General features: G+C 32.6%; 1 protein-coding gene across 2 annotated transcripts in view; it reads left to right on the forward strand.

The window, feature by feature from the left end:
* Positions 1-23,822, forward strand: part of LOC146536381 (uncharacterized) — a 51,490-nt gene extending 27,668 nt beyond the window's left edge. Inside the window, exons 2-8 of one of the 2 annotated variants that reach the window (XM_085190412.1) lie at positions 15,203-15,430; positions 15,687-15,878; positions 16,391-16,535; positions 17,974-18,159; positions 19,577-19,722; positions 20,813-20,986; positions 22,598-23,822. In XM_085190412.1, coding sequence (XP_085046538.1) covers positions 15,215-15,430; positions 15,687-15,878; positions 16,391-16,535; positions 17,974-18,159; positions 19,577-19,722; positions 20,813-20,986; positions 22,598-22,810 — 1,272 coding nt within the window. In that variant the 5' untranslated portion in view covers positions 15,203-15,214 and the 3' untranslated portion in view covers positions 22,811-23,822. The remainder of the gene's footprint in view (positions 1-15,202; positions 15,431-15,686; positions 15,879-16,390; positions 16,536-17,973; positions 18,160-19,576; positions 19,723-20,812; positions 20,987-22,597) is intronic. The other variant, XM_085190411.1, reaches the window with a different exon arrangement.
* The last annotated feature ends 2,067 nt before the right edge of the window (positions 23,823-25,889 follow it).

Here is a 25,889-nt window from a genome sequence, read left to right on the forward strand (position 1 = left end):
ATCACGCGCTTGTGTATAAATAAGCAAAACGTCGCGAGGCGCGTTTCGCAGCAAGGATGTTTTAGTATTTTAACAACTTCTAAAGTACTTATTAAAATGAAAAAACAGTAAAAGACAGTTCATCTACATTAAATGGCCAACGTAACTAACATACTTATTTATATGCTGAGAGTAAGGGATAAGTAAAACTTGAGTCGGCACAGCTGATGAGTCAACGGCGTGATGTGTCAACAATTAAATGCGTTTTTCTCTAAAACTATTCGCAATTTCGAAATAGTGTAAAAAGCAAATTTTATCTTCGTTTAACGTAGAAAATTAATAACGTATTTTAAAGGATAAGGATTAGTACCATTATGGAAAAATATCCCTCACAATAAAAAATATATTGAAATTACTATTTTCAGACAGAAATATGATCACTACACGTTATCCTTAAAAGATAAAAATATGCTCTCGCGAACTTTTTTGTAGATCTTATTAAGAGGAACAATACTTCAGTACATTTTTTTCATGTAGTACTTACCATTAAAGCAGCGCATGCGCAAAAGTGTCTCAACGGGTAGGACTTTATACATATTTATCGTATTTATGTTAATTTACTATATATAAACCTTCTACGAAAAATACTCGACCTAATGGTGAAAACCGCATAAAAATCCATTGGGTGGTTTAGAAGAAGAAGAGTTAGAAACAACAGACAGACACGAAAAGCGACTTTGTTTTATAAGATATAGGATGTAGTACTAAGGTCTTCTTTTTCAATTACTTCTATAAACATACAAAAAATGAATAAAATAAACAAATGTAACTAATTAACATTGAAATAATGAAATAATTAACATTTTGCTTCAATTTGGTATATTATTTCTAAGAAGTGGCATAGGGCTACAAAATTTACTGTAACGCGGTGATTATGGGTTCGATTCGGAATGAATTATTATTTCTTAATATTTTAATTTCTTCGCACCTCTGGCACCAAGGCAGTTCCACCACTGAGCACCCGATGCCTCCAGAATTCGGCGGAAAGTGGGTAACGGAGTATCATAACACTAGGTTCCCTCTGCCTAACGTACTGGTGAAGCTGATTTAATTTAAGATTTAAATGCCGATTTATTATATTTCTAAGAATAACAAACACAGAAGTGTTATATCACGCGGTAGTCTAAATGTCACTCGTATTTACATGAACAAGGATATTGCAGTACAGCTGCGCGGTGTTGCGAGACAAAACTAATTTCAAATTCTAGTTCCAACGTCCATACGAATAATTTGATTTCTAAATTTGATATATTTTATATTGCTTTTATATAAGGTACTTAAAATGTATACTTTTTTTCATAGAATTTTTAAGCATCTTGTGTTGACGTGACAAATTTATAAGTAAAAAGCTCAATATTTACTGAAAACAATGGTGCAAAGAGGCATCATATGTCAGGCATAGGAAACCCAATATTATATCACTCAGTTTACTTTCTCAGTTTCCACAATAATAAAATTAAAATTGCCTATTGAATGGCGGAACCTAACAAAAACAATTCAGCTTCACGCCAGTATCCCTTCATTCAGCATCCCTTACACAGCAAGGTAGGCAAGGGAAACTAGTGTTAAAACACTCTGTTCCTCACTTTCTACCGAATTCTGGAGGCAGCGGCAGCGTCGCGCTTTGCCTCGACACTAGAGCAAAGAAATGGAAATATAAACGTAAATAAATATTTCACTTCCTCGAGTGACGATCGAACCTACAACCGTCGCGTTACAGTCAAACCCATGTGCCTCTCACTATTAACACTACTAATATTAGAAAATAATTCACTATCCCAAATAGGAATCGAACTTAATACCGTCGCTTTAACAGCCAGACACTGTCCACCACGATTATTTGATCGTACATATATCGTTAACGTAATTAAAAATAAAAAAATGTGCAATTTTACATATTCCAAAACGTCTACAGTTTAATTAATTTTACTTACTAAAATAACTATTTAACAAATGGAGGATGCCTTTGAGGTATTTCAAAATGTGCAATAATATTGCTAGGAGATTTACATCCTTATTATTAAGAACATTAGGGTTATATTCCTGTATCTTTGACGTACATATTTTCGTTGCACATTGCCATAAGTATCTGTTTTCATTTCTGAGTACGTCGGGCCATTCATATTAGTGTATATTACAGTTTGTGTCGGTAACCGTATACTCCTAATATACTATAGTTCAGCTTGTGTTCAAATATAAGGAGTAATTGTACGTATTTGTTAAGTTGTTAAGTAGCAGGGTAGGTATAGGGAACCTGGGAACCTAGTGGTTAGGCACCCCATTCCCCTCTTTCCCGAATTCTGAAGGCATTGCGTGTTGAGTGACGGAATGAAAATGAAAATATTAAATATTTAATTTCCTTGCGTGAGAATCGAACTCACAACCTGCGTTTACAGTGACTCTTTGTGGCCATGCGCCAAAGCTGGTGTTAATCATTAGTTAGACTACTAAAAAATGTAAGGCTTCTTTAGATACCCAATAAAAGTGGATATAAATAAAATAGTTGAAAATTTGCAAAAAAAAAAAGTCTTAGTGGTTGCGGTTTGTGGGTTCGAATTACGTTCGGGGTAACGTCTATATTTATAATGAAATAAAATTAAAGTAAAAGTTGAGATAATTTTGCTACCATCAACACAATGTCTTATAATGTATCGGCTGCAGAATAACTTTATAGTAGTTTCTTTAAGTCCATATTTAGAGATGAGAAAACTATCTTATATTATTATAGATATCTTTCTATATATTTTCTATTTTTTCTTTATATATATATATATATATATATATATATATATATAAAGGTAAATAAAGGCAAGGTAAATTATTAAAATATTTATTTTTTATAGCCATATTTTTCCTAAGAGTTGACTTGAATCCATAAACATCAATCCAACCTGCCTCAACGTGCCTCTTTCCAAAAATATTTCTTAATAAAAGAAATTGTAAAATAATTTCTATATATGCGTAACAGTATAATCAGTGGCTTTTATTATAATTAAAAAGATAAATCCAGATATTACCATAAAAGGTAACAAAAGCATATAATTAAGAGTATTGTACTCCAATGTTAACATAATAGAGAAGTTAATTTTGTAAAGGGATTAGGGATTCGAGGCAATATACCTTCGGGCAATTTCGAAAACCCTCAGACCAAATTATCAGTGATAACAGAAACTAGCTTTACTAACAATGATATTTTAATTAAGATTTTGATAATAGTATTGTTAGATATCTGTATATATTATTTGAATAAATGAAAATTTCTAGAGGTACGTAAATAAAAAATTTTGTTTTATCAAAAGATTTTTTCAGAATTTCCTAAAAACGATATTTAAAATCCCACGCGAATAAACAATTCATAATGTTTCACGGATTACTAAGAAAAAGATTTAAAAAATATTTAAAGTGTCTTATAAAATTTTACAACCTATTCTTAATTTAGGCAACAACAAAGTGTCAAAACACTACCCAAGACCAACTTCTATATCTATATAGAAATATTCCATTCAATTACATTTTACAGTGAGTTTAAAATACACTGTAATATTAAATAGTTTAAACAATCGAACATAAACACTGGTGTCCGGTGTTAAGTTAATCTTGTTTAGAAAACCTTAAGTGCCAAGTACGTCTATGTCAACGAGGATCTAGCGAGGATATATTTCTTAGGGTTTTTTAAATGTATGGCTGGGGTATTATTTTCTTTTCAAAAGATATATATATATATATATATAGATAGATTAGCGGCCCGCTCGCGGTTTCACCCGCGTGAACTATGTTATTATTAATTTCTGTCTCCATGACTACGTCCTAGTGACGTCTATGCAAAATTTGAGACTCATACAAACTTTCGACCCCAAAAACAACCCGTTAGAAATCGAATATTGCAAATTCCCGTCTTAGCGAGCACCTACGTCCTGTAAGTAACTCCTATGCAAAATTTGAGATTCCTAGCACTTGTAGTTTTTGAGATTTCGTGATGAGTGAGTGACCTTTCGATTTTATATATGTATATATAGATAATCTTAATTAAATTTTGAAAATAATTAATATTAGTAATTGGGGATGCCGGTGACTGTAAATCCGACGATTGTGGATTTAATTCCTATCAGGGGGAATCAAATATTAAATATTTTTATTTCCTCGCAATATGAGCTATGAGGTAAAGTGCGGCGTTGAGATCCGCCATAAACACAATCCTCAATTGTGCGGAAAGTGGAGAATGGAAGTATAATAGAGAACGGAGTGTCTCAACACTACGTTTCCAAAAAATCCCATTCTAATTCCAGAAAATCCTCTTTTGTAGTATAATGTATAACCTAATGAATAAATAGAACTTTTTTGTTTTATGTATGGGAATAAATTATTAGGGACTTTTATAAACTCACATTATTCATGAATGAGTGAGTGTATTTTTTCGGGGAAAGAGAAACTGCTTTTTTCTTAATATAGTATACGAGTATTGTCAAAATCTGTCTAGAGCTATTCGTATATTAATCGACAAATACAAATACCTACCAGGTAGGTTGGTACCTATCTACCTATCTATTATGAGAGGACCCAGGAGTCGCTTATAAGGTAGTTGGCAATATGTTATTGTCTATATCGCTTTGTTTAATTTACTCTAGCTGAAACTTTAACTCTTTCTAGTCACCTCAAAAGTTTAAAAAAATTAAATAAAGTAACAATTGTGAAATATAAATTGAACCCTGTTCACCAGAATCCTGATGTCTCATTTACAACTCTTAGCAATCCATTTAACTATAGGACCAAAGCCGTAGGTAAAAGCTAGTTCAAGATCTAGTTTTTTAGCCCTTTTGCACAAAAGGCGGTTAGTACAAAAATATTATATTGCAATACATATTAGTCATAAATACAATCTGAGAAATGACGCAAGACCTAGGTCTCACGATCACCCTATTCAAGTCTAGGCTTTACTGTCATTATGCCGAAATAGGTACTATTGGGTAATGTTGACATGACAAGCTATTATATGTTGTAGTTTAGTTTCAAATAGCTGTTTAGGGTTTAGCGCCGGGAGTCATTTTAGGGCTAGGATTGCCATTTTGTCTAATAAAGTAATTTATTAAACTAGGTCAGTCGTAGGGGCACATGTGCGATTGTAAACGCAAACGATAAGTAGTAGGTTCGATTTTCATTCTAGGAAATATTTAATTTTCATTTATTTGAGTGGTAGGACTCAACACGCAATGCCTCCAGAATTTGGGAGAAAGTGGGGAATGGAGTATCTTAACACTAGGCTTCTATGTTCCCTCTGCTATTTGCTATATGCTTCTAGATACAGCATGGAGCTAAAAAGCTTATTAATTAAATAGTTCAGCTTCAAGAGGGAACATAGTGTTAACACACTCCGTTCCTCACTTTCCGCGGAATTCTAGAAATATTGCATGTTGAGTAAATAGTTCGTTGCATGTAATGAAATAAATTAGCATATCTATTGCAGAAATGGAAGAATAGAAGTGACGCTAACTCTTAGTTAACAAAATAATGTAAATAATTGTAGTGGTAACACTAGGTTCCCTCTGCCTACCCTGCTGTGTGCGGGATACAGCGTAAAGCTGACTATATACTAAGTTAATTTACTTTTACAATTATATTTACACATGTTTTATTTTAATCCACGTTGCTATACACACTTACTACAAACTAAAGCTTAAGCTTAAGCTAGACACTCAAAAAAACCATAAATTCAAATTCAAATTCAAAATATTCTTTATTCAAGTAAACTTATAATAAGCACTTTTGAATCGTCGAATGAACATATAAACAAAAAGCCACCATCGGTTCAGAAGGCAGTTCTGCTGAGAAGAGCCGGCAAGAAACTCAACAGTTGCTCTTTTCATATTTCTTAGATGTCTCTCAAATCGATAATGCCTCAATCAATCCATACCATAAAATATCTACTTCCAGGAGTGATTTATAGCCTATAATAATATATGTATATCGTCAGGATTTAACGGTATTTATAGTGTTAAGTTCTAATGTAGTCTACAAACTGTAGGTAATAATAGGAATGTCACCATATGATTAATTAACTTGCTGGCAATGGCGTATTGTAGGGAGTGTCAGTCGAGATACTGTGTAAATTATATGTAGATACTAGCGGCCCGCTCGCGGTTTCACCCGCGTGCACTATGTTATTATTAATTTCTGTCTCCATGACTACGTCCTAGTGACGTCTATGCAAAATATGAGACTCCTAGCATTTGTAGTAACGAAGTTTCATACAAACTTTCGACCCCAAAAACAACCCCTTAGAAGTCGAATATTGCAAATTCCCGTCCTAGCGAGCACCTACGTCCTATAAGTAACTCTTATGCAAAATTTCAGATTCCTAGCACATGTAGTTTCTGAGATTTCGTGATGAGTGAGTGACCTTTCGATTTTATATATATAGACATATATGTTAGGTCGTCGTGGCGCGCATGTGAACGCGACTGGTTTGGGTTCGATTTCTACACAAGGAAATTAAATATTTATTTACATTTATATATTTAAATTTCTACAGTTTAAATCTGTTGGGTTCTGCTACTCAACACACAATAACTCTAGAATTCCGCAGAAAGTGGGAACGGAGTGTTTCAACACTAGGTTTCCTCTGCCTATTTAATATGTTGATATATGTTTATATAATCTTTAGTATACAATTTCGTGGTCGTCATGCCAGTATTAATAGGTAGCATAATGGTAGCAGATTCTATTTTGTATTAGATTTATTTTTTAGGGTTCCGTAGACGAATGTCAAAAAACGGAAACCATATATGTAGATTCGATATTTCTATATGTCTGTCTGTCCGTCCTTTTGTGACAAGAACTTTATTCAAAAAGTATTATGAATACACAGACAAAACTTAGTAGATAAATATTTTGTCTTAGTATTTTGTCGATCAATTTATACTGTTATTTTATTATATTTTGGCATTATTCCATTCAAAATGGCGTCAATTACGAAGATAAGTGGAGAATGTCTGTTTTTGTTCATTTTATTGTTAAGAAATTTGCGTAAATATGATATTACTACGGTAAATTATTATGTTTTTAGTACACTGGTATATCACGAAAGAATAAATTACCTACAATTTATCGTGGACCATCAAGCTTTTACGATCTGTAGAATACATAAAGAATAGATGTACCATAATCTTCTCATAAATTTTCAAAATATTTGTTATGTAAACGATTCAATGGATATATTTACATAAAGTAAAGTGATATTAGACAGAATGTGGCGGAGAGTGGAGAATGGAAGTGTCTTAATGGGAACGGAGTGTCTTAACACTAGATTCCCAAGTTTCTTTAGCTTACCCTGCTATATACAGTATACCGGGTGAAGACAAAAAATCTAAGCCATTGGAAATTTTAAATATTAATCTCTCTGACTTTTTGACTAAGATTTATAAGCCATAATCTAACCTGAAACCATTGCGCACATTTACTAATGTTACAACTGCGCTATGACGGCGTTCTAATTACATATATATATTCTAGTTAAATATATAAGCATTTTCTATCGGTCTCAATATTACAATATAATTTGAAACAGCAAGTAAGAGTTACTTAGGAACAATTCGAGCCAAGGACGCGCGTGGGCCAGCAAATGTTGGCGCCGACTCGCATCTCGCATAGCATTAACCTAAATAAATTAAATTTGTACTTAGACAAATCAGCTTCACGCTATATATCGCACACAGCAGGGTAGTCAGAAGGAACTTAGTGTTGAGACACTCCATTCTCGACTTTCTTTTACTTTGACAAGTGTCTATCATTTGTCTATTATAATACCTACATATGTATGAAGGAACAAGCTATAAGCATCCGGTTTAAGATACGTTAGGACATAATACTTAACAATTATAACGATAACAGCTTTAAAAAGGCTTTTCTAAGAAAGATTAGAATGGTTAGGGCTCTATGAGAGCCTATTTCCAGCAATTAACTGAGTGAATGAAATGAACTGGTTGAAATATACAGCAAAAATATTTTTAAAATAGATATAAGCTGTCGTTATACAGTTAAATTTTTACCTTCACTTCACTTTATTAAAGAAAATGTCTCTTTCTTTTTTCATTTAAATCATAATAAATGAATTGTGATTTATTGCAATTTTTGTTTGTATACTAAAATTATAATAACAAATCTGTTTTATCTATGTGAATTATAATACAAAAAAAAGGAATCATCTTGATGATGATGCAAGTCTGATACTGCACAAAAATATCTAAAAACAAATTTCCTTCCAAAAACCTTCTTTGCAAAGTGTATGTAATTTAAAGATAACAAAGCTTTTAAAAAATAATTTTCAACATAATTTAAAGTTAGAGCTTAATTTATACGAAGAAATATCTCGGATCGGATCGAAAATCGATATAAAATGAAACAATCGTTGCACAATATCTTAGCATCGCTGTCTCGTCGATGTTACGGGAACAGCATAAATTGCGAATTCCTAGTGTAGGTGGAACTGGCTGAGGAAAGCCGGCATTTCGGTTTCACAAACGTATATCTTTATTAATGGAGAATAAGGACGATTTCTGAACGAAATCCTTTATTTTCTTGTATTTTTTTTAAAGTATAGTTATCGACATCAATCTCTCGTCCGTACTTGAGTACTATAAATTGTTTTATAATAATAGTGAAGACAGCATTGTAGGCGATGAATGATGTGGTTTGAACGTTTTGTGTAATTATATTATCTGGATATCTTTGCAAGGGACCGCGGGCTATGATAACATCTATTAGGATTTCCAAAATGTTGCTTTTGTTTATTATTATATACTGGCCATTTAGGTAAGCTAGCTCAAGTTATGTAAGCTAGAAATATAAATATATGTCATAAGTTACTGGTTTTTATTTAACAATCGCTTTTGAATTGTGGGTTCGATTCCCACTCGAGGAAGTGAAATATTTATTTACGTTTAATTTCCATTTCCTCGGTCTGGTGTCGAGGCAAAGTGCGGCGTTGAGTTCTGGTACTCAATACGCAATGCCTCCAGAATTTGGCATAAATTGGGAATCGGCTTGTCTTAACACTAGCTTCCCTCTGCCTACTGGGATACATCTAGAACCATTTTTTTAGGAAGCTCCTTCCCAACCAGCTTCTACCTAATCTACTCAGAAGACAGATTTGTTAAAAAGGAAGCTTAAAAGTTGATAAATACTAAAAAATCCTGTCAAATTCAAAGTTAAAGTCCTATTTGATACGAATTTTATTGCCGATAATTCCATCAATTTTGGCATAACAGGAGAAATTCTTAAGAACAAAGGCATTGAAAATTGAGATAAGGTTTTATAGTAACTGTAAATTTGTTTACGTTTTATGATGTACTTACAACTGGATAATAGTACCAAAAATTTTTATATATATTTGTAGTGTCTTCTTTAATACTATTAAAAATACTATTAAAGCTTTGTTTTTATTTTTAAGTCAAAAACAGTTCCAAAAACAAAAACTCTGCCATACTTTGAATCACAATTAATTTAATTAAACGAAAATTAAAATTTTAAACTTTGGGACGAGAGTAGTGTTCATTACTTTTTTCTAATAAAAAATGAAATACAGAAGTACAGAATCCTAAACAATAATAAAATTATCATAAATCTCTATTATCTACATAATATACCAATTACATTCATAAATAAATTACATTCACAAGTGTGTGATTGTAAACGCCAAGGTTATGGGTTCTATCCCCACACGAGGCAATTAAATATTTATTTAAATGTATATCATTTCATTATAGCAACACCTTTAGAATTCCATGGAAAATGGTAATCGCTCGCTTAACACTCAAGCCTGAGTGCTGTGTGCGGGATAAAGCGTGAAGCTGATAAAAAAAAGCCATTCTTCATACATATATTTATATTAAAAGCATAAGCAATAAACCTAATATAATAATAATGACGCTAGTATTATAATAATTGTATACGCGCCAGATCGATGAGCTGTCGTCGTCGGCCCGGTTCACTGACTTCCTTCACTGGCCGGTGGCGCTATCTAATTTTTTTTTACATTTTAAGCTATTATTTTATTAATTCTATCTATATATGTGGAATATTTAGATATTTTAATTAAGTAAGTTTAATGATTTAGTTTTTTTTTGATTTCACGCTGTATGCCGCATATAGCAGGATAGGGAGAGGGAACCTGGGAACATAGTGTTAAGATTCCGTTCCCAACTTACCTTACTTACTTACGCTGCTATTAAAAATATTTTTTACTAACGTGAGTTTAGTTTAGTATGTTTTTAATATCACATCACTATATAATATCACTTTTAACATAATATTTATAGAGCCTAATTATGAATGGATATTTTATTTAAAGGCTGAATTATTATGAACTCACTCATAGTGTTTTGAGTCAAACAATTCATGATCTTTTAACTATAAACGCGATGATTGTGGATTCAATTCCAACTCGAGGGAATAAATAATAATTTCGTTCTAGTAACAGGACAAAGAGCGGCGTTGAGCTACGCCACGCAACGTGACAACGCGACATTACGTATTGTGGGGAACAGAAGTTACTTACGGAATTGTACACTAGGTTCCCAGGTTCCCTTTGCCTATCCTGCTATGTGCGGGATACAGCGTTAAGCTAAATAGAGCCACTAGCTACGTGCTAAGTTTTGCCGTGCTATCGTAAATACTTTCACGGCGTGAATAGCTAAATGATTATATGGTTCGGTACGTTAAGTGGCATTCTAAGTGTTTTAGTTCAATTTCCGCTCGTTAGGCCATTCTTGCGGTTGCTTTAAGTATCAGCAGATTCCTCTAGTTAGCTAATAATTAAAATTTATTTTTCGTATTAAAAATAACACCTTGTTTCATGTGCCTAATAAAAAATATGATGGGAATAAAAAGAAAATTGTTTAGAAATGGTAATATTTATTCTAAACATCTAGTCTAACTTTATGCATAAATTAATAATTCCATTAATAAGTGAATGAAGTGGGGAACGGATGTATCTTGATGGGGACGGAGTGTTTTAACACTGCGTTCCAAGGATTCCTCTGCGTGTTCCTCTCACTGCCACGTACGGGGTACATCATAAAAAAATACGCAATATTTTTCTAGAACGTTTTACTATAAAAACTTTGTGATTTTTCTATGCAAACTAAAGATAAATAATTTCTAACTTAGCTAGAAATGTTATGAGACCCACTAAAATAACAATGGGAAAAATCTTGTGTGATTTTAACCTATGTCTACGTATGTTTCATATTATAAGTACAATTTGCCTATCTGGCCAGTTAAGGAGCACAAGCATGCGATTTAAAACGCAACAGGTTGTGAGTTCGATTCCCATTCAAGGAAATAAAATATCTAATATTTTCCTTTTTTTTCGCTCTAGTAACGAAGCAAAAGCTCTAGGTTGAGTGCCACTCAACTCGCAATACCTTCAGAATGTGACTGAAAATGAGGAATGGAAGTGTCTTAATGAGAACGGAGTGTCGTTACACCAGGTGAAGCTAAAAAATATCTAATGTATAAAGAAATAATTTCTTCCATTCCTTAGAAAATAATTTCATCCCTTTAATATTAAAAAAAAAAAACAAAAACCTAGTAGAATTTCCACTCCGTTACCAATGCCAAGATGCGTGAAGATAAAAAAGAAATACTAAAAGGAATACTTTTAAGACATTACTATAAATAAGCAAATAACTTCGCGAAGCTGTAATTACGGATGTACTACATACTCGTACTGTACGGGTGAATCAGCTAATAAAATGCTGCCTTATTACCTCCTAATGAAACAAACACTAAGAACACGTTCATTGACAAAACTTTTTTTAAAACAGTTTTTTTATTAATAAACGATAGTGTTTGAGGCTGCTATAATGGTATTTAGTGTCGCCACTCAACACGCAATGGCTCAAGAATTTGGCGGAAAGTGCGCAACGGAAGAAAATAAATGATTCATATTTTAATGACGTATAATAAAAAAAATAGAGAATTTATAATTATTAATAGAAAAAATACTATCGACGTAATTAACGTAATTGATTTTAATAACAGTATTAGATTTTTTTTATGTTGTAAATATTGAATTAGTTCTCACGAAGCAAATATGTGATAGACGCCACCATTCGGGGGAGTAAATGATATTCATTTTCTCGCTTTGATAATTAGACAAACCGCGTTAAGTTCCGTATCTTACGCAACATGCAATGTCTTAAAAATATCAACAATCGTCGCACTCTTATGCCACAGCGAAACGACAGCCATAAGTATCAATCATTTTTAAAGGAGACCTTAAACAAATAATATTTATATCAAATTACTAGCGGCCCGCCCGCGGCTTCGCCTGCGTGAACAACTTTATTATTAATTTCTGTCTCCATGAGTACCTACGTCCTATAAGTGACGTCCATGCAAAATTTGAGACTCCTAGCATTTGTAGTAACGAAGTTTCATACAAACTTTCAACCCCAAAAACAACCCCTTAGAAGTCGAATATTGCAAATTCCCGTCTTAGTGAGCACCTACGTCCTATAAATAACTCCTATGCAAAATTTCTGATTCTAGCACATGTAGTTTCTGAGATTTCGTGATGAGTGACCTTTCGATTTTATATATATAGATTATTTAGATATCTAATAAAAATCTATACAATTTATATATGTAAAAAGAAGGGACTAGAGCGCTCGAAATCGTTGCTAGATTTAAACATTATTAATTTATTAGGAACGGAAACGAATTTAGGCAAAATGTTTAGCATAATGTAACCGGACCAATAATCCGGTTCTAAAACTATTTTCAACGAATGTGAATGTGAATGTCTGTCGTCACATTACGTAAATATGCTAACTGTGAATGTTTCGAGATTTGCTAAAAAATAAAATTTGGTCGAGATTTTTCTTCCGCTTACTAAAATTTACAATTTTCTGTAGATATTGCTTTACAATTCGAAAGTTGTAATAGTATTGAAAAAAAAAACGTTTAGATTTTTAATCTTTTTCTCATTGTAGAGTGCTTTTTATATTTAACTAGCGGACGCGCGCAGCTTCGCTTGCTTATATAGGGGTACATGTAATAAACCAGGAAACATGTGTTCAATGAAATATTTTTAAGAGTCTAAATTTCAAATTTTATAAAAATCGGTGGCGATTTAATGATTTTTCCATACAAACTTTCAACCTTTTATTTGCACACTTAGGGAAAGAATTCTAGAAAACCATGAAACATTTGTTCAATTAAATTGTTTTAAGAGTCTGAATTTCAAAGTTTATAAAAATTGGTGCCGATTTAAAAAAAAACACTATACAAACTTTCAACCCCTTATTTGCACTTTTAGGGGGAGAATTCTAGAAAACGATGAAACAGGTATTCTATTAAATATTTTTAAAAATCTAAATTTCAAATTTTATAAGAATCGGTGCCGATTTATTTTTTTTCCATACAATCTTTCAACCCCTATTTCATCCCTTTAGGGTTAACATTTTGCAAAATCCCTTCTTAGTGGATGTCCAGATTACGAAAGAAAACATCTGTCCAAATTTCTCGTTTTTACCATCAGCAGTTATGGCTGTGCGTGCGGCTTACCTCAGTCAGTGAGGACAAGTCCTTTTATATATAAGAAAAAGAAGATATGTGAAGCTTAAACTTTGCGGTTTATTTGACTATTTAATAAACAAAATTGTTTGAAATTTCCGATCATCGCAATCAATAATTACTTATTGATTTAAATTTCGTCTAAACTATTAAGATATTAATTCTTAGATTTCTCTCTGAACATTTTAAAATGTCAAAAGTCGCGACATTCTTTCTATGATTGATGACAGCATACATACTATATCCGGTATAATCTATATCATCAAAATATTCGTCATTATTATAGAAGTACCTTTGGCGTTTATTATAAATATACGAGTATGTAAAGGTATGTGAGGCCGGTAGTGACTGTAAACCCAACTAGTTGTGACTTCGTTCTCCACTCGAGGAAATGATAAATGTACGTACGCTATGCCTCCATCTCCATCTCCATCCTCCATTCGGGGGAAAATTGTGAACGGAGTGTTTCAAAACTAGCTTCACACTGTCTACTCTGCTGTAAGCGGGATACGAGCGTAGGTATTACTATTTATTTTGAAATTTTAATCTATTCTAAAAAAAAAGTATTATATTATAAATACATATTGGAAAATTAAACATAATTATATTAACATCAATATATGGATTTTATACCCAACTTCCGTTGCACAAACCCGTTCATTACATTAAGGTGCTGGTATGCACCTCAAATATGCAAAGTAATAATGATATTCTATACGGTACATTTTTAAAAGACGCTATAAGAATATAATAGCTTGGTAGGTATGCGACGGATAATAATTATAAATACGGTTTTAAGACATTTTCGTCCACGCAATGTCTTAATTTTCAAAGCTCAAATATTATTGAAGATGATTATGATCAAGAGACCCTCGTGGTGCAGTGGCACAAGCTGACGGACTGTGAACGCAGGGGTTGTGTGTTCGATCGCCTCTCAGGGTAACTAATTATTAATATTTTCATTTCTTCGCACTGGTCTATACCAGTGCACATACAGGAAAAGCACAGTGAAGAGTTCCGCCACTCAACACGCAATGCCTTATTACGCCTTAGTACTAGGTTCCCTCTGCATATCCCGCTGTATCCCGCATATAGCAGATATGCGGGATACAGCGTGAAACTGACATGTTATTCAAATAAATTCAACTTAAATCCTAATTCTGAACCGTTCTTAAATAAAACTCATTTGAATCTCTTTTATAAGAGATAGTGAACCATTTGTCATTATGTCCTATGATGGACACAGGACACCCGTACGAGTGTCTTGATGAAGTATTCAATGTCTATCCCGATTGATTTATATATCCATTGTGAATGTCTTTAATTGTACAATAAGATCGGTGCATGGGATATTCTAAAACTATAATAATTACTGGCTTTTACGAAGGAATTTATTTAATTTTTAAAAGACTATATATGAAGACGTCTTTGATCTATTACTTTAAATTTTTAACTTAAAAATACTTTAAGGAAATAATAAAATATATTTGTAACAGTTTTCAATTTCCAATGCAAAAATCTCATTTTTCTCTTGGGAACCTTAAAAAACAAAAATTCTATTTCAATTCTAACAGCATTTCTATTATTCCAGAATTCCTGCACCATGTCAAGTGGAGGTTGTTCAGGGCCGGGTGTCTGTGGTGGTGCGAGACGACGGCCGCCCCCACCGCCCGAGCCAGCACTGTCCCTCGCAGCTGACCTGAGTGAGCTGAGCCTGGACCAGGGCTATCATACCCTGGCTGATTGTGGTCCACCCAGACGGAAGAAGGATAATACGCTTTCTGATGCGTTGTGGTTAAAGATTTTGGGTTATCTTGAGGTGAATAATACTTTTTTATATACGAATAACGTAACCCACAATAGTGTACAATTTAGTGTTTATTTTTTTGTAAAAAAATCATCTTATTATTTGTATATTTATTTTTATTTTCGTGCGTGTTGAGTGGTGGAACTCAACGCCGAGTTTCGTTTACCAGTGTGGTCAAACGCGTTTACAATCAGACACTTGGAATTTTTTTTTTTACGCCTTCACACTTATTTGCTTGTAGCTATAAGAATAACCATTTCACTTCCAGGTATCAGACCTGTGCCGCATGTCGCGAGTATGCAGGCGGTGGTCGCGTTTCGTAGCCAGGCTGACAGCGCGACCGGAGCCCTGGAGGCGCGTGCGCAGCGCCGGGCCTCTGGAAGTGGCCGCGAGATGCGCAAGCGCAAGAGCCGGGCCTTGCGTTAGTGCTGTACGAGAATGGCGGACGAAAAATTGTGCGGTATGTATTTTTGAATATTTACTGTTGGATATAAAATGAATGTTTTTTTTCGCTCATCATAGGATGTATAGTAGGGTAGGCAGAGGGAACTTAGTGTTAAGACACTTCGTTCCTAATTTTCCGCCGAATTTTCTAGGTATTGAGTGGAGGAACTCTACGCTGTCTTAATAAACAATAATTACCCTGAGTGGAGATCGAGTCCACACCCTTTGTATTACAGTTACGCTTCTATCCCTGCGCCACGATGGGCGCAGGGATAGAAGCTAAATTTTTAAGCTACAATGAAGCGGTATATAAATAAATGATTAATTAAATTTAATATCTATAAATCTATGTCAGCTATGATATTCGTTTTTTCGTTCAAACGTAGATTTAAATAAATCTATGTTTTTTTAATAAAATCTCTTAAATGAAATTTCATCCTTACAAGAATAAAAAAAAGCAAAGATTTTATTCTAATACACTGCTTATATTGTGATATATTATACTAAATTAATATTAAATATTTTTAGGTGACGATTGCTAGTAGCCAATTCGTAGCGGCTACATTCAGGAACCTCACGCATTTAGCTATAACTAATTCAACCACCATGGATGCTAGGTCTCTAGCTCCACTCATTACCGACTTATTGGACGTAAGGCATATAGATCTTACTGGTAAGTTTTATCATAAAAAAGTATTATTTTACTTTGTATGTCACTTTAAGAGGTCAAGCACTAGAGGCCAGCCAGGGCTCAAAGTGTGTAAACGGGACAGGATGCGGGTTCAATTCCTCGACGATATGAAATATTTAATATTTTCATTTCTTTGCTGTGGCGTCCAGGCAAAACGCGGCGTTGAGTTCCGCCATTCATTCACAATGATCCAGAATTCGGTGGAAAATGGGGGACCAAGGGGGTCTTAACACTAGGTTCCCTTTGTCTACCCTGTGTGTGTGCGGAATGCAGCGTGAATCTTTCACGTTATTGGACAAATTATTTCTATGGCACAAACAATTACAATATGGTGATTACACATATATTTAACCTATATGAGAATCAAACCTGCTATCTCTGTCTTGGCAGTCATGCTAGTGGTATTGTTTGCCTCTTGTCAGGACTAAAATAAATGAATTATGAAAGTAAGAAGATTTTGATATTTATACGCGATTCTTAAATTACTTCGATGAACTATGTTTAATATTCAAGAAATTCGCGAAACTCATATCGAAGATCTTATAAATTATTCCGATGAATAATCGTGAATTGTTCAAGTTTAGATTTGATGTTGAAGTTAACTGATAAAACATTTCGTTTCGACTTTGATGTCGTAGTCCAGGGTCAGGAGACAAATATTGAATGTTGACATGTTTTTTTTTTGCAAATACATTCTTTTTATAATATAACTATGAAATGAAAACCAGGGGAATAAATATTAAGAGACATTAACATACATATCTTAACATTAAATTTAACGAAATGTAGCAAATTTCTGTTATATTTATTATATTTTAAAATTAATCAAACTATAATGTTACATCCATCTTAGATCGTCATCAATATATTATAACAAAAGTATTTAAATTACGTATACTTGCTCCTAGACTACACGTTTATTAGCATTTGAAAGTTTTTGTTTGCTTAAAATACCAAAATTCATCTGCGATATTTCTTATTTATAATTATGATGTCAGCTTCCACTCTAAGAATTGAGTTGGAATATTAAAAATTTAAATCGTCTTTTAGTTTAACTATTTTGAAATTAAATTGAGTAATTACTTTACATTTAGCATAGCTTCATGCTGCATTCCGCAAATAATAAGGTAATAGTTTTAAGGCACTCTGTTCCCATCACGACACTTCCATTGTTCTGTTTCCGTCGAAATATGGACGCATTGCGTGTTGAGTGGTAGAAGCTGCATTGCCAACGAGGCATTCGTTACCAGAAAGATGGAAAGAAGAAATAAATATATTAAACGTTTATAGTCACACGCTTGTACACGCTTGTACACAGTAATTATAGAAATACTGACATTAAAAGCTGCCTATGTGTAACTCCTATAGTATACACATCTGTGAGAGAACATAAGAGTGAAAAGACGTATATTTCTTTCAGGTTGTCCAAACGTGGACTGGCCAGAGTGGGCTAGGCTTGAAAATCGTCTAGAAACTAGAAGACCACCCATAGAATATATAGATTTAACAGATTGTGGTGCTGTCACTGATGCTGGTCTTTGTGCCTTGCTCCATACATGCCCTTCCTTACAATATCTCTACCTCAGGAGATGTACTCTAGTCACAGGTAACTTAAATGCTTTAATATTTATTTATTTTCATTTCAGTATAGCGGCGTTAAGTTGCGGAAGCAGTTTAATAGCTCAATCTCTTCTTTTTCCTATACTGGATTATGCAGATTCCTGTTACCTAGATTTGACACAGCAGTTACTGAATAAACTCGAACGTCTCCAAAACGTAATAATCCGATTCATTTTTGGACTTAGGAAATATGATCATATTACCGAATATCGAGTTCGACTTAAATGGTTGACCATGGAACATCGTCGCAATTATCATGCACTCCTTCCTTCCGTCCTTTTATACTCTATCTTGTATCTTCCTTTAACTCCTTCATACCTCAAACAAAGATTTACTTTCCTGGGCTCCCGGTCTCAGTCTCTCAATCTACGTTCTAAATATGACAATGTATTGGAGGTTCCATTATGTCGCACCAAGTGCTATGGTGAATCATTCACCGTTAAGACGATAAAATTATGGAATGAGCTACCGCGGTTCATCAGGCACTCGACATCTATCAACATCTTCAAGCACCGTCTTAAAGAATATTACCTGTCGTTATAGTCTATGTACAGATTTTACTGATATTATGTATGTATGTATATTACTGCATTTATATGTGTGTATGTTTATATGTATATATGTATGTAGTTTGTATGTATGTATATATATATTTATTGAATATATATATATATATATATATATATATATATATATATATATGTATGCTATATAACAAAAATATCTTTGTGCAGCGTCCGCCAACTATGGTCTCCTGTATGTTATTAGTATTTGTAAATAAAAGGTTGCCTGTAAGAGATCACTTACAGTGATAAGGCCGCCCTTGCGCTATGTTAAAGTACTATAATTTTTATGTATCTTTATGTATCTTTGTGCAATAAAGTATTTTTGATTTTGATTTGATTTGATTTAATAGCATATTTATTATAATAATAAGTATTTTTATAGCTATAAAATACTGCAATTAAATTAAACTGTTACCTTTGCTTATATAAGATAAATAAATAGTTTGAAGTTCGATTCTAGCTGTGTAGACAAAGTTCTATTGTACTGACTAAGTAAGCTTTAGTTTATCTGTTTGTTTTAGCAAGATCACTAGCTTTGTTGATATATGGAAATTGGTTAACTTTCGCTCATCCTGTATTGAGTATGAAAGAAAATATTTTAGTAAAGTTGTTCTTTCAGAGAGAACTTGGGAACCTAGTTTAGGACACTCCGTTCCCATTCAGACACTTTCGTTCCGTTTCGAATTTCAAGTATGAATTCTTATATGATAATTTTAAAATGTGAAACGGTTTATTATTTTCTAAATTATATTGCAATGCTTACTTATACCTCTAGTACATACTTTTAGTGAGATAAACTAACTAAAACACTAACTTACTGTTGTATTTAAATTTCAGATGCCGGTGTTAGATGGATACCCTCATATTGTGCTCTCAAAGAGTTGAGTGTATCTGATTGTACCGGAGTAACGGATTTCGGTCTGTACGAGTTGGCTAAATTAGGCCCTGCTTTACGATACCTTTCCGTTGCGAAATGTTCTCAGGTAAGAAATATTTATATACATATAAGAGGCCATCGTGGCCCAGCAGCACATGGGTGTGACTGTAACGCGACGGTTGTGGGTTCGATCCCCACTCGAGGTAGTGAAATATTTATTTACGTTTATATTTGCATTTCTTCGTTCTCGTGACGAGGCGAAGCGAGGCTTCCACTTCCACACGTGAGTTCTGCCACTAGACACGCAATGCCTCCAGAAATCGGCAGAAAGTGGGGAACGGAGTGTTTTAACACTAGGTTTCCTCTGCCTACCCAGTTGCGAGCGGGATATAGCGTGAAGCTAATAAAAAAGTATAATGTTTTTCTTTTTTTGTTTCCATTGCGATGTTGGCCAATTATAAAAAAAACTTTATATCTGCAATTTATTAAAATTTGCAATATCCGATATAAGAGTATGAATTGTTTGAGAATGATATTATTATTTCAAATAAAGAAAACTATTCTAGTACTTAACGTAAACAAAAATTTCAATAACTAGAGAAAACCAATTTACAAGGCATTTTTTTATATGTTTATTACATTATAAGAAAATTTTCTATTGCTCTAATAAAGCTATCTTTATGTTTGGAAATATTAACAAAAAAAAATCGATTGTTTTAATTGGTATTGTACTATATAGACGGTATAAAAATAATATTAACTTTAATATAATAATCCCAAGGGCGTCAATAATACTAAAAATATTTTATCATTTAATCCTAATAATTTATTTTAAATACGATTTAAAAACAATTATTCAAATGGATTTATTTAGTGATAAGACGTATTATAGATTAAATAATGTTATTATTTGGATTTTTATACATTTGCAATGCTTATTTTAATAAATACAAAATTTGTATGATATTTGTAATAATAAGGTCAAACGTAGCGTAGAACACGGGGTCTTGTTTATTTCCTCGCTGTGTATTGCCTAAGCGCGGTGTTAGGCTCCGAAAGTGGAGAATGAAATGTTTGGACACTAGGTTCTCTTGGCCTAAAGTCTGATATATCTAGAATATAGCGCGAAGTTAAAATAAAACCTTTACCTGTGTAACTAAAGTAATAACGTTTCAAACAAAAATCAATCTTTCCAGGTATCAGATTCAGGTATAAGTACATTAGCAAGGAGGTGCTACAAGTTACGGTATTTAAACGCGAGGGGCTGCGGAGCTGTGGGTGATGACGGCGTGGAAGCCATCGGGCGAGGATGCTCGAGGTTGAGAGCCCTGGATCTGGGAGCTACTGATGTTTCTGAAGCTGGGTTGCAGGTAATTTATTGGTGTATTTATGACTACCAGCACAAGCTGAATATAAAAATCTGTAATACTTTATTTCAAGGCAAAGCACGGCGTTCAGATCCGCCACTCAACATGCAAATGAGAATTCAGATTAAAATAGGGAACTAATTATATAATCAATTATATTTAATTATACGATATAACATCTGGAAGAAAACAAAACATTCCACCCTAATTGGGGCCCAAACAATCTCGTATATTTGTGTTCATCAAATAGTGCCTTTATTGACTCTATTCCTTTGTAGATGTACTTGTAGTGTTTCAAATAAAGCAGCTACATTTGGAAATAAATCATCCATAGTGAAATAAAGAATAGAACAATTATTTCCTATTACTTACTTTCGCATCATTTTGTTTTTATTTTCTTTTTTCCAGCTCTAAGTGAGAGCTTTTGAGTAATGGAATTCAATCGAGCTTTTGCTTCTACACCAGAACTTGCAAACCAAAAAAATATAAAATATTTTTTTCCTTGAATGGGAATCGAACCAATAGTCTAACGCGTTTATAGTCACAACTTTGTGCCACTGGCCTCCTCATTTTATTCTAATGTACTAATCATAAACCGGCATTTGTGGGCAAATTGCAAATTCCAATTTGTTGCAAATTTCAATTTGTGGGCAAATGACAACTGCCATTCAACTATCCCAGCTGTTTATCTTTCCTAGTTATAGCTTGGTAGGTACTTTATTTTGAGAATTTGAGAAACAAACCTTTTTTAAGTTTATTTATTACAAAAAATCCTTTAGTATTTTATAAGATTGCTGAGATATATTGCTTACAAAAAAAATACTAAAATAAAAGAAAATATATGTTCATGGATAGCAGAATGTCTTAACACTCAGTTTTCAGGTCCCCTTTGCCTCCCTTCTACGTTCGGGATACAGCGGGAAGCTGTAAAAAAATCTCAGAACATGCATTCATCTACAATAAAAAAAAATCTTTACACACAAATCATATTTAATAACTAGCGGACGCGCGCAGCTTCGCTTGCGTATTTAAGGGTGAATTCTAATAACCCATGAAACATGTGTTCAATGAAATATTTTTAAGAGTCTAAATATCAATTTTTATAAAAATCGGTGGCGATTTAAGAATTTTCCCATACAAACTTTCAACCCCTTATTTGCACCCTTAGGGGGTGAATTCTACAAAACCATGAAACATGTGTTTAATTATATACGTTTAAGAGTCTGAATTTCAAATTTTATGAAAATTGGTGACGATTTAAAAAAAACCTATACAAACTTTCAACCCCTTATTTGCACCCTTACGGGGATAATTCTAGAAAACGATGAAATACGTGTTCAATTAAATACGTTTAAAAATCTAAATTTCAAATTTTATAAGAATCGGAGCCGATTTAATTTTTTTTCCATACAAACTTTCAACCCCTATTTCACCCCGTTAGGATAAAATTTTTTTAAAAACCCTTTAGTTTATTCTTAGTGGATGTCCAGATTACGAAAGTAAACATCTGTCCAAATTTCACGTTTGTACGCACAGCGGTTACGGCTGTGCGTGCGTCTTACCTCAGTCAGTGAGGACAAGTCCTTTTATATATATAGATTACTTCTATTTCAGATACTGGCGCGATGCTGTCCCAATTTAAAGAAGCTGGCTCTCCGCGGTTGTGAACTAATTGGTGACGACGGACTCGAAGCCGTGGCCTACTACTGCCGAGGACTCACGCAACTGAACATACAGGACACGCCGGTAACTTTACGGGGCTATCGAGCTGTGAAGAAATATTGTAAACGTTGTGTTATTGAACATACTAATCCTGGTTTTTGTTGATATTTCTTCAGAAAAGGACTTCGTAAGTGACTTGTGATTGTGAGTGTGGAAAGTGCGGGTTCGAATCTGGTTTTGGGGTAATTGATTGAGACAATTTGCACATAATTGTAAGTGTAATAAAACTAAATTTGTATTGTTTTGTATATAAATGACATGTGTGTATATAAAAATTAAATATATATTAATTAATTTAATTAACAGAACTTTCTTTGTAGATTCTGTATAAAATGTAAATCGAATTAACATGTTATATAAGGTGCTAAATAAAAATAAAGGTATTTAGATCCAATTAATGATATAAATACTGACTGTTTCTCTACTGACTGACTCTCTTTTAAATCCTACTTAAATGTTCCTCAAACGTTGATTGGAATCGAATATAATATCTTCTTGCCACTGAAACTCGCGTTAATCTTCTTTTGAGAAAATATTCTGCAAAAGTAATTATTAAATTTATTTTTATGATTATATTGGTAAATATATACAAGGTAGCGGCGTTATGTTCCAAAATTATATTTTAATTTATTATTCTTACAAATGAAAATTTATGAAAAAATATTTTTTTCTATATAAATCTAATAAATGTAATATATTCCTATATACGGTAAAACCCGCCTAAATAGTTCTTACTTCAATAAAATAATATTAACTAAAAATCTGAATTAATTTATAGTAAAATTTTCTCTTGTTTCCACTAATAAGTAAAAAACACTACATAAAAGCTAAAAGGATTATAAGGGTTGTTTATGCTGTCGGTTTACGATGTTTTTGAAATCCATTAAAGTATATAAAATGTTTGTTCAACCAACCTTATTAGCATTATAGATACGAATTTCCTTTGTAATCTTTTTACTTTATCCAGGTAAAGCGTTTTATATCTTATTAAGGAAAAAGTAAATCTTTGTTGCATATTTTGTTATATTTTTTAAAATTTCATTTTCTTTTCTTCCATATTTTATTATATTTTTATTACTGAAAAAAAAGTAAATTAAAAATACTTTTGTGAATGGCTTATTTAATTAATATAATTAAATATATGTATTTTATAAATAAATAGTTCAGGATCAAAAATTATACAACTCTTATGGTAATAAATAACATTTAATTAGTATACCTTATCAAGAAAATATATTTTTTAATTATATTAATATTAATATGAAAACTATAATATTGACAATTACATATTTTTTTTATTTTTCAGTTTCTGTCTGACATTTTAAATAATGACAATTTATTATTTATTTATATTTGAATTACGTTGTCTATTATAGCAAGCACATTAAAAAAATGGTTACGTTTTTAGAAAAAATATAATGAATAGAGAGAGAGATAGAGTTTTAAAATTTGATTTCTACTAAAATATTATATACGATTATTTTGACATATTTGTATGCTGTTTCCATGTTTGGTTAGTACTTATATGTATGATAAAATTTAATTAAAAATTGGCGTTTAAAATCTTTTAGACAAGTCTGTGCCATAGACAATAAGAATAAAAAAATGGTTGTTGTTGCAATTTTGTATTAAAATAAAACCTTTTTTTTAACTTAAGCTGTATATTTGCTTAATTTAATATAAATATGTAATTAAAACGAATGTATGTAGGTAGATCTTAAAAAGATATTGTTTATAAAAAAATGTCAAAATGTCAATAACTAATTGTTGTTTGAGTTTTAATTAAAATATAATTTATATTACGATACAGTATTTTATTTTGTTCTTATCTATATATATAAAATCGAAAGGTCACTCACTCATCACGAAATCTCAGAAACTACATATGCTAGGAATCTCAAATTTTGCATAGGAGTTATTTATAGAACGTAGGTGCTCGCTAAGACGGGAATTTGCAATATTCGATTTCTAAGGGGTTGTTTTTGGGGTCGAAAGTTTATATAAAACTTCGTTACTACAAATGCTAGGAGTCTCAAATTTTACATAGACGTCACTAGGACGTAGTCATGGACACAGAAATTAATAATAACATAGTTCGAGCCGCGACATAGTGAAACCGCGAGCGGGCCGCTAGTAGCTTATATTATTTTTGATACTATATAAAATATAGGACTTTGTTAAAATAATAATGGATTTTTTTTCTGTACCAGCAGCACTCATGCAATGCCTCCAAAATCCGGCCAAAAATGGGCACCATAGAGTCTAAACACTCCCTCTACCTACCCTATGGGGTACAGCGTGAATCAGAAAAAAAGGTACAAACAAAAATATTCTATGTCATTATTATGCTTTATTTAAATTGATCAAACTTTATATAAAATGGTTTTTAATGCATTCGTAAGCGCTGTTTTTTCTCGTTACTATAATAGCACTAAACGTTTTTAGGGAAGTATTTACATAGGCTCAAAGTAAAAGGTCTCAAGAGGAAGTAAATATTTGGTTCTCAATATTTACATAGTCTTTTTAGGCATCGGAGTACAAAAATAGACAAAAACGTAGTATTTTTTATGTCATCCATGCAACAAGCATCTTGGACTTTAAAATAATATTAAAAAAATTCCTTAGGCATAAAAAAATATTATTATTTGTGGTAGCCCAATTTTCGAAAAATTGAGTGGGAAGTGGCGGAATTTACACAAAAAAATTAAATGCGATCGTTCCATTTTGAATGAACCTACGACCATCGCGTCTATAGTTAAACACTGTCTTACCACACTACGACTCGTTGTGCCTAAAAAAATACTTTGTATTTGAACTTCATCCCACCTCTACAAACCGCGACAGATAAATATAGGATTATTTTTTATTTTTATAATTCCGCCTTTATTCTTAAAATCCTAAAATAAAAGCTAAAAAAATTAGGAATTCGAATAAATAATCAATAGAAGGGACGGCGAGGGAAAAAGGTCATATTATAAATAACACAATTAAAATTGCAATGTTAAAAATCAAGATTATAAATGGAATGTATGGGATTTAAATAAATCTAGCAATCTCAAATATGTATATTTTCTTACTTTATTAGCGGCGTTCAGTTCCGCCACTCAACACGCAATGCCTCCAAAATTCGACAGAAATTGGGGAACAGAGTGGCTTAACACTGGGTTCCCTCTGCCTATCCCGC

The sequence above is a fragment of the Heliconius melpomene genome, chromosome 9 (assembly GCF_056956725.1).
Source record: "Heliconius melpomene rosina isolate 202511_hmr_F chromosome 9, ASM5695672v1, whole genome shotgun sequence".
Taxonomy (NCBI): Eukaryota; Metazoa; Arthropoda; class Insecta; order Lepidoptera; family Nymphalidae; genus Heliconius; species Heliconius melpomene.